The sequence below is a fragment of the Coccinella septempunctata genome, chromosome 5 (genome assembly GCF_907165205.1).
Source record: "Coccinella septempunctata chromosome 5, icCocSept1.1, whole genome shotgun sequence".
Taxonomy (NCBI): Eukaryota; Metazoa; Arthropoda; class Insecta; order Coleoptera; family Coccinellidae; genus Coccinella; species Coccinella septempunctata.
Genome location: NC_058193.1, coordinates 13,361,632 through 13,372,587, shown reverse-complemented (window position 1 = coordinate 13,372,587; position 10,956 = coordinate 13,361,632). Strand labels below are relative to the sequence as shown.

The 10,956-nt window shown below is 41.7% G+C and overlaps 1 protein-coding gene across 1 annotated transcript in view; it reads right to left on the bottom strand.

The window, feature by feature from the left end:
• Positions 1-649: 649 nt before the first annotated feature.
• LOC123313174 (aminopeptidase N-like) overlaps positions 650-10,956 on the bottom strand; it is a 149,307-nt gene continuing 139,000 nt past the window's right edge. The window contains exon 3 of the mRNA XM_044897924.1: positions 650-2,890. Within this exon, the coding sequence (XP_044753859.1) occupies positions 687-2,890 (2,204 nt within the window). The 3' untranslated portion in view covers positions 650-686. The remainder of the gene's footprint in view (positions 2,891-10,956) is intronic.

The window sequence follows — 10,956 nt, the reverse complement described above, 5'->3', positions numbered from 1 at the left end:
CAATCTTCAGCCCATTTGATTTGGTCAAACAATCAATGACTACCCGATAATACCTCTATCGACGAATTTAGATTTGTTTGACACGTTACCTCCGAGATCCCGATATATTTTCATTGAAACCTGCAACATCATTGTACTGATTTTTTAAAACAAAGCATATATAAACACAATTAGTCATCCAAGCATGTGTTCAATACCGACAAGAACTCCTGTATGAATCGAAAAATAAGTTCTTTTACCGAATGAAATATGTTTATTTCTCATTTATACCAAATAAACAATTCGACTGACATAAGGTAGGGAAGTCTAGGCAACGTTCGAGTTGAAATAAACTAATGTCGCGCATTCGCTTTAACGACAACTGTCAATTTTTCGCCGCATTTTTTACTACTGGATAAGCATTCTAGAGTAAGTATATATATTATGATTCCTATGATCATTACAAGAAAATTAAAAATGAGCGTTACAGATTACCTCTTTATTTTGTTTCGTCGAAAATTAGTACATGTACCGTAAAAACAGATGACGCTGAAGTTTGTTTTTGGAGTGGTCCATCTATTCTCTGTTCATTTAATCAATGATTATGGCTTATACTCGCTTCCTGAGATGGTATAAAATGCAACAACAATTATTTTATAATGAAAAGGAGTTCTTATCAAAATTATGCTTTATTAAATATTATTTCATTATTGACCCAAAAAAATAATGAGTGCTCCTGAAATACTCAGCAGATGCACTGAGTGACTCAAACAGTTTTTCGGAACATTTGATCTCGTATTACGAACTTTCAAATTTTTCTTCAAAGCTCTAATGACAGATTTAGTTTTTTGTCCCTGCCACACAAAATTTTGTTCCACGTTATGTATCCTTTCTTCAATATTTTTTCTTATATTGTCGAATTTCTCTTTATTCTCATCTAAGAATCTTTTGAAAATATCAAGGTCTTCTTTGGTGTTGATTCTTTCTGTGAAAAGCGAGATGTAATAAAGTGCTCTTTGTTGATCGACTAGCACTATGTTTCTGTAAAAAATATCTGAGACAACTCTGAAGTCACAACGAAAAATAATATGCTTGAGATTCGGGAGTTCGGAATCTATCTTGCTCTTGTTGTTGACTTCTGTATCAGTTTTTATAGATGATTGTTCCTGAATACTCATAGTAGTATTTTCGTCTGAGGGAGTCATATCTGTATTCGTAATGGACGACTCTGATGGCTCTGTTGAGCTTTCTTCTGATAAAAATGTAGTTGAATTCTGTTCAGTTGCTGTGGATACTTCTATATTGGAGGTTTCACCCTGTGTGTTTGATCTCAACATTATAGGTTTTTCGGCAGTTCTTGGTAATGGTCCTCTTATATTTCTGATCTGAAAATTTCTTTCCTCCTTGTGTTCAACGCTCCTTTTTTTTTCTTTTTTTCCACTTATAGGTATACCTTCAAGTAGTGAGACCTTCCTCGTACAAAATAAAGCACTCAACATATCTTGTTTCTCGAAAATATTGGTGGAGTTTCTGAACGCGTCGGAAAGAAACTTGAAGTTTTCATTATTATCGTGTTTTATAGCATAGCAGAACACAATCTCTCGAAGATCTATTGAAAAGGGTGACTCGATATGAAACGGGAGTTTCATTTTTCGATATTTGTAAAAAGCGTCTTCAACTTCTTTCAAACAGTCAGGCAGTTCAAAAAAACAAGCTATTTCGGTGATGAGGAGATTGAAGGTGGAATAGGAATCTCCCTGAGAGTTCAATTTCCTGTTATTAAAATGGCGTCTCAATACATTCTGCACGTACAAATTCAACAGATGTATTGCTTCACGATTAGGATATATTCGCCAATGCAAGATGTAGATATTTTCGGCAAATGCTGCCCAGGGTGCATAGCTGTTGTCAAACCTCAGATAATTCAAAAATTCATATAAGAAGTCATAGGTCAGATTTCCTCTTGCAGTGAACTCAAAAAGGTCATCTATAAGTTGCATTCGGTTCAAAGAAGGTATATCATTATAAGACATGGGATTTTCGAGTGTCGAATGTAGATGCTTCCAGTTGAGCGGATCGTAGTTCACTCTGTATAAAAAATTCACATTGTAATTCAGTAGGAGCCAATCGGATGACGATAAGTATTCCAATATAACTGCTTTGTGTGGACATTTCAACCATTTCCCCAGGCCATTATTAAATTTCTGGTTGTCGCTTTTTGTTGCATAGATAATTGGAATCCACCAACAGGAACCACTTCCATTGATCTTTGAGCGATATTCTTTCTGATTCACAGTTGCAGTTCCAGATTTGTAATCTCTTATGACTTCTATTTCTGGAAAGCCACCTTGATACATCCAACTAGCCATGACTTCACTGAAAGATACTTGCTTAACGAATGTGCCTCTAGGGGCATAACCCTCGAAAATTTTCCATAGATCATCTTGATTTATTTTCTGAAACGAATTTTGCTTCAGGAAGTTCATCGAAATATCTTTCAAATCATTTTTGTTAGACAAACTTTGTGCCATACGAAGAAGCAATCCAAACTTCTTGTAATCAGTTAAAGATATTGTAGCCCTTACGAAGGCTGAATCACCATTCAACTCCTTCGAAAATGGTAATGCTAGTGTATAGTGAAAAAACTCTAGAAGAGAATCAGCTAAATCATTTTCAACTGATTGACTCTCAGACATGTCACTCAAGGCATTTTGTGCATTATACTCGGCTAGACTTCCTCTGATCCATACATCCGACCACCATTCTAGAGCTAGTTCTGACATCCACTGTAGCGTAATTTCTTTGGCTACATTCTGGAGAATGGAGTGTACCTCTCTTCGTTTCATACTGAAAGCTTCATAAAGCAACTGGTTTTCGTGCATTATTATAAGACCAGGAGACGAGATGGAATCTGAAATATCAAAAGAAAAGGTAGCTTTAATAAAATCAGTATTCCACAGTCAATACCTCTCGAAATTAAGATAACGAGACATGTTCCCCAAAACCCCTTTTATTTAGCTGAATGGTTAGGCGGATCGGTTCGTATACACTTGTTGTTAGAATCATTTTATGTATGTATTCTTGAAGATTTCACATCGACAGATCGGTGAGGATGAACACGGACCATTCTGCCGATGTGTCTTCCTTTTTTATTTGTTTCTCGTCAAGTATGAACATTATTCTAGCCACTATCATTTCAACCAAAATAGCATTTCTAGAGATTGATGGTGGCATAGTGTTCATGTAGGCCTCACCTCTACGACTTCACAAATTAATATCGAGTCGTACTCTATTGTCAATATAGTTTTCAGAAGATTTTATAAATTGCTTATGATTTTTTTCATTTATTTTTCAATGAATAACATGCCTATATGTTTCGATTTTTCAATGACTCCAAATCGGTTCAAAACAGTCGCACATTTATTCATTCAGAGCCTTGAATTCTCAAAGTTTGGAGTGAGCTCGAGCGTAGGTTCCCGCACCATCGATTCTTATAGTTCTGAATGTGACCAAAACAAAGCTAATAACCGTACATCTATGGGAGATGATTCCCCAACATGAGGGTCCTGTAGCATTCCTCGAACACCTGAAGAATGATTGAATCATCATTTGGAAGACCAGACCTGTTCTTAAATATAAAAGATCCTCCTAGTTCGAGAGTAGAATTATTGGAATTATTTCTTTGAATATTGAAGGGATTTCTAAGGACAAAAGTGATTATTTTGTAATGAATCCCTGTTTCCTGAGGAAAATTGGAGTTCATTTTAGTGCATTCCTTTCGTTTTCATATTTCCGCCTTTAAAAATATTTAATTCTCAAATATTCAGTACATTCATTCCGATAGGCAGAGTAAATGTAAAAAACCGTTTATCTGTGTTTAACGTTGTTTTTCTTGCATGCCGTTGAAGATTTCGACGTTTTTCTGATTTTGATATGCGATAAACCGGAGCTGACGACGTTTTTCGTTCTTGTCGCATTCTGGAATTTTCAGATTTTTAACGTGTGGGGGAATTTGCCTATAAAAGCAGATTTTTCCCTGCGACGGTCACTTCGACTTTAGATTTTTGACTCTCTGTTACTTCAGTTCCTTTAGTTAGTTTACGCTCCGTACTTTTCTGCGATTCGACTTTGATTGTGTGTCCGACAAACCGTTCAACAAATTTATAAAATGAATTTTGTATTACGAAGTTAGTGCCATTAGAAATTGATTTTTAGTTTTCGTTTGATTTTCCTCGAGTGCCTGGAATAAAGGAGGTAGGTCCCCGTCTTTACCGTTCAGTTTCTTAATTAGACCTACACCGGTTATTTCTTTGACACTGCTGTACTGTATCGCTTTCTGTTATATTTTATCGTTCTTTACCCTGTTTCGCGAGTCTGACTTTTCCCTTCGCTATCAGTCATGGCGCGTAAGCCCTTGGGGTATAGAATAAGAGATACCGCTCGTCGTCAGTGAAATCCCGTAGTTGCGCTTAAAATAGACCTTTTCTTCGCTATCAGTCATGGAGCGTTATAGCCCTTGGGGTAGCGAGTAAAAGTCTTGAATAGATCCGCCCTGTATGTGCTTCTTTTCATTGGAGAAATACAATTAATTACATCCCGATACCGTATAGCAAGTCATTTCACTTCGCGAGGTCATCCTTTGTATTCATTTCGTCAGTTCTGGTTGGCGCATTTTATTGAAAAACTTTTGATTTTTTCACTGCATCCGGAATAAACTTTATAAAGTGCTCGTGACCGGATAGAATTTCCCGAATGTATGTTTGCTGATAGATTCGCTCATATTCCATACCTACACATATCTCCCTTTTACATATAATCAGTTTCCGAAGGTGTGAATAAACTAGTACATAATTTGATTTTGACTACTTCGTTATCGCTACCACCCTAGATAACAGCGAACTCTGTCTCCGACTAGCAGCTACGCTGGTAGGTTTGCTATTCTTCCTAGTGAAAAAAAGAGCTGGCACTCGAGATAAGTATTCTCCGAGGTGACCACGTTACAAAAAATGGCGCCCGAGCAGGGACAGTGCAAAATCTAGTGGGAAACAACAGAGATGAGAAAAATTGACCAGACATTGAGTGAATTCCCGAAACAGAGTAAAACCTCAGAACAGTGAGTAACTATTTCTTGAACGGAAAACTGTGAACAATAAACTAGATCTGTGCTTTATTCCCTGCCACTCTGTATTGAACTGTTATACTGTGAATTGAATTGGACTATATTTTGGAAATTTTCTTACTGTTGAACCTCATTGGAAATAATTTGTGATTATTTTTTTTGCCGATTATTGTATTGAGTTGTTAAAAACTGAACTATTATTACACCGTAATATCAGTGGAAATTATTTCCGATTTCTTATTTATTGAATTGAACTGTTTAAATTTCGTATTGAAGGTGAGTGAATTTCCGAACATTGAAAATTTATTGTCACAATTGGTAAAGTTTGATAGGTTTGATTTACCTATCGATTTAGTAGTGAATCACCTATTACCCTGTTGATAACTAGTCTACCTGCTTTTCATTTTCTTTTGACCTGTACTGTTGAAACTTACCGATTATTTCTGATTCTTCTGAAAACTGAAATTCGATTAGTGTGATTTATTTTCTGGCCATTGAACTTAAAAAACTGTTTGGAATTTAACGTGTGCTTTCTGGTGCTATTCGAATTTCGGGACATTTTCCGGATTATACGAAACGACTTGCGATTGTGTGCGGCATTTATCGAATATTTTCGGATTTTAGTGAGACTGATTGAAAGTTTTTCGAGTACCGTTGGACCTGTAAAATTTTTTTTTGTGATACATCGGGACTCAGATTGTTTTTGGTGCGCCGGGACTTAGACTTTTTTTTTTCTGATACACCGGGACTTAGACTTTATTTTTATGGGGTACACCGATACCCACTTCGAACTCAAGTGAATAGGTTGGCTAACGATTAACTTAACGGGTCGAACTTGGAACTTAAACGAATTGTGAAAGACATACCGAGTGTGAAATATTGGTGCGTTCTGAATCGGACTTAGTGTTGAATATAATATGTCGAACATGGATGTGAACCGGTTACTCAGTGATGAACTTACATACGAATTACAACGGAGAGGACAATCGATACCGGGTACTGTGATGACTAAACGGAGTCTGCTACGACAAGTACTTCAGTCTAATGAACCTCTACTACCCTCAACACCATTTAATCCCGCCTCGGAGATTGAGATTTGCCAAAATAAACTCACCGATTTAGTGGAATCCCTTTTCTGAAGTTCTCTTCAATCGTGAAAAAGCAGCTAACGAATTTTCGCGAATTTACACCAGATTAATACACATTCAAGGAAGGCTGGACTTTATTGTCACTGCAGACACAACACAGTTACAACTAGTTGAACAAATGAAGGCAACTACAGATAAGGCGTTGGAACCACTGGAAGAGCTGCGTAAGAAGAGTAATCGTGGACAGCCGCAGTCATCCAACCGAGATCAGAAGTCTCTTTTAGATGTGGAGGTGCCCAGTTCACCTGGGATGTCGCCGATCCAGCCGGAGAGGATATCAGGGGTTGAGACATCACTTATCGACTTGGGAGATGGTGTCGATCCTCCTGTAGTAGTCAATGTCTCATGTACTGGTACACCTGTAAGGAATCCAATATTAGAAGAGGTCATGAATGAGACAAGACAGACATGTAGAGCATTACTGCGACAATTACCAGCGATACCACTCACACAGTCACAGGACTGTGGGACATCAACACCTGAGGGTCCGACACAGGGTAGATGGATTAATTCTACACGAAGGGTGTCTTTCCCAAACTTACCCGCACCTTGGATAAGTCCTGACCGACCAGTTATCACAACACCTGCCAGATCAGAGCCGGAGTCCCGATCAACAATACCAACTATCCCGGTACACAAGTGGAACATTTCCTTTGATGGCACTGGGAGTGTGGACGGATTTCTTGAAGAAGTGGAGAGGCTGGCTGAATTCCGTAAAGTATCCCTGGACAAGTTTTTAAATCAGTTTAGGAATTACTACGAAAAGATGCTAGGGATTGGTTTATTCCCAGGAGAGGTACTTTCAACGACTGGGAGGATTTTAGTAACCAACTGAATGAAGCATTTCTGCCTGTCAACTACGAGGAGAATCTGTTGGAGGAAATAAAAAGACGAACACAAGGTCCTGAAGAAAAGTTGCTTCTGTATGTTACCCGGATGCAGAACTTATTCCAGAAACTCACTTATACAAAACCATCCGAGATGGAGCAGATCCAGCTTATCCGACAGAGGTTGATTCCGCCCTTGCAGCAAGCCTTGGCCTTCTAGAAAACCAAGACTTATGATGAACTTCTCCGTAAAGAAAAGTTTTTGAACTGGTCCAGTGGCAGATGAGCCAGTACACCCGGCCACCCTCAAAACCAGGTTTCGTGGAGGAACCTCACCTGACGTACACTCCCCGTCAACTGAACCGATATCAGGCAAGTTTTTCTGTGGATACCGGAGAACAGGTTCACCAAACAATCGGCTCCAGGGAATCAGTTCCGCCGACGCAAGCCAACCAGACACGACTTTCTCCGCCGGGGGAAAGCCGTCCAAAGCCACTCAGATCCAGAGAGTTAAAACGACCACATCTCCCGGAATCCTGACTGCACTGGCACCAACAACCTGTAATGACAATCGTCCGTTAGTAGAGGTCAGAATAGCCGGCAAACACCTCCGAGCATTGATAGATACCGGAGCGACCAGGAGTTTCTGCAGTCAGGCCGTATCCCACGAGTGTGAAAGTAAAGGAATCACAGGACAAACGATGCACAACAGTTTCGCAGTAAAAGCGACCGCACAGACCACTGTCACACCGAAACTGTACACCACATCCCTGAAAATTTCCGATTACACACTGCCTGATTTGAAATTCTTACTGGTACTAAACTTACCGGTAGACATTATTCTGGGGATGGATGTTCTGTCGACATTCAAGTTTTCCGTGAATCTTAGTAACGCCGAGTGCTTTCTGGAAGGCCGACTGATCTCGAAACCGATGACTCCTGTCGAAACCATCGCAGAAGTTCACACCGCTGAAGAACACCTATTGGAACTGACGGAATCTCAGAAACAAGAGCTGGAGGCATTTCTGACCGAGGAATTAAAGAAGTTCGAAGACCTCTATATGGTACAACCGACCTGATTGAACACAAGATCGAACTGAAACTGGGAACCGAACCGATGAAACAACGATATCGACCCCTAAACCCGAAAATGCAGGAGATCTTCAATCAGGAAGTGGACCGTATGCTGGCTGAGGGAGTGATTGAAACCTCCAAGTCACCGTGGAGTTCACCTGTTGTACTGGTCAGGAAGAAAGATGGAAAATACCGTTTCTGTACTGCACTGTTAACCAGGTGTCTGTCAAAGATGCATACCCGTTGCCGTACATTTCTGGGATTCTGGATAAACTCCGAAAAGCGAAGTCAATCTCCACACTGGACCTAAAGCGAGGATACTGGCAGATACCGTTAGCCAAAGAGAGTTGTCCGATTACCGCATTTACCGTCCCCGGAAGAGGGCTGTTCCAGTTCACCGTGATGCCGTTCGGTTTGCATGCAAGCCCAGCCACCTTCCAGAGATTCCTAGACACCGTCATTGGCCCAGAAATGGAACCGGAGGCGTTCGCTTACCTGGACGATATAGTCGTCCTGGGGGAAACTTTCGAGGAGCACCTGGAGAACTTAAGAGAAGTATTTCGGTGGTTGAGAGAAGCAAATCTTTGTCTCAACCCCGACAAGTGTGACTTTGTGCGGAAATCATTGAAATACCTTGGACATGTCGTCAGCCAAATGGGGAGAAGACCAGCAGAAGGCCTTCGAGCTTCTGAAACAAAAACTCACTGAATCTCCGATACTGGCTTGTCCAGACTTCACCCAACCGTTCGTTCTGCAAACCGACGCCAGTGACATGGGCCTTGGAGGTGCCCTAACACAAGTGATTACTCCGTGTCAGAAAAGGAATGCCTAGCTATAGTATTTTCAATAGAGAAACTGCGACCGTACCTAGAAGGATTCCATTTCACCGTAATTTCCGATCACATGAGCCTGAAATGGCTAAACTCCATCAAGTCACCGTCCGGAAGTATTGCTCGATGGCCGGTTTCCTTCAGCAATTCGACTTTGGTAAAGGATCAATGAACAAAGTAGCCGACAGCCTGTCCCGAAACCCATTGGAGTCCCTGGATTCCGTATGTTTGTCCGAGTTAGAAACAACCCTATGCAAATGGTACAACAAGAAGTTACAGGAGGTGGAAAAAAACCCAGCAAATTTTCCTGACTACGCCGTTGAAAATGGAAAACTGTTACGACATTTCTGGGACTCATCCGACTTCACGGAAGACTGGAACCGTATGACACGTCCGTCGACCTGTGGGCGTTGGGGTTGGTGGCCGTAGAGGTGGCAACCTCTACGGCCGTCAGGGTGAGGAGCATTGGGCCTCATCCCTGGGCGAAATATACCGGGCGGAGATAGAACGGTTGAGATTTCCCGTCCGATGGTACATCGAGGGCTTGCTCCAGGATAACCCGTCCCACCGGAGACCTGCTGCACAGTGGGAGTGGCCCGTAACAAATACCATACTGTTAGTTGAAACCGTAGCCCGGCCACCCCCACTGATACCGTTATCCACACTAAGGCCAGCATCGCTTCCACCAGCTGCTCCGTTAACGCCACAACCCCAACTGTCACCTGTCCCACAGGAACCACCAGCTCCAGGGAAGACTCTGGTTTTACCATCATGGCTAGCATCCAAGATCCAGGCTCAGCCCAATCCCCGTCTGTGGTCACCCAGTTTTCGGGCTGAGGTGATCGCCCTACTACCAACCACCCTCGAGGGCAGACGCCGGATCCGACTGAAACTCCGGTTTCCCTCTGGCACTGTCCGCCGTCTTTGGGTGCCAGTAGACTGAATCCGTAAGAATTATCTTCCTGAAAAAAAAAATTGCGCCAGTCAATCCGTGTGTTCACCGTATTGAAATACAAAGTTAAGAAATACCAGGTATTAATGATTTTACCTCTTTTCAGACTCCCGTTAGACAACTGCAACATGAGCGATTCATAGTTCCTAGACCGACTCGACCAGGAGTTGGGCTTTGTCGATCCGTTCAAAGACCAGGAACCGGAATCTCCTCCTTGTCACGTGCCGTTGCCACTCAAAGCATTTGATCGCCCCAAACCGATCACCTCTACATCTATCACTGACCGTTCCCCGTCACCGTCCAGGGAGCAGGAACCACAACAGGTGGCTGTTCGGACTCAGAAGCAGAGCGCAATGGAGATAGACATTCCAGCTGAAAAGAAAAATACTTCTAAGAAGGATAAACGTTATTTTATAAACAAGGAGAAGATTTCCACCCAGTCGAATAGCCGTCAACCTGATATTCGTCAGCATGACATCCATCGACATAATATCCGACCAGCTCATGTAACAACCAAGAAAGACCTTCCAGCCAGAGTACGTACCGTTGGCACAATGGGGCCCAACGTTTACTTGAAGCATCGACCTAATATGTCTTGGAGATGTGGCCAAGGGGAGCACAGTCGAGCCCACTGCACCGGTACACCGATTTTCTTCTGCAGCAGTTGCGGCCTGCTAGGTACACTGACTAGAAACTGTCCTTGTCATTCTCATCACCGTCAAAGAGAGGCTGCCGTCCAGCGTGATATCCCCAGCGCATACACCCAATCTGAACCACCCCGAAAGAAGTTGAACAAGTTCCGCATGCCAACCAGTAGGGAATTAGCCCTCCGTGCCTGTCCAAGATGTCGAGAACTCCGTGAAGCCAAGGCCAATAGCAAGGAGAAATCTCGTAAATCTGAAGCCCGTTATTGAACATAATTATAACCGACTACACCGTCACAATTCCGTTCAAATTCCGTACATGCACCACCGTTGACCGAAATATTGTATCTACAGATTTTCATCCGTTCAGCATGCAATTAAAT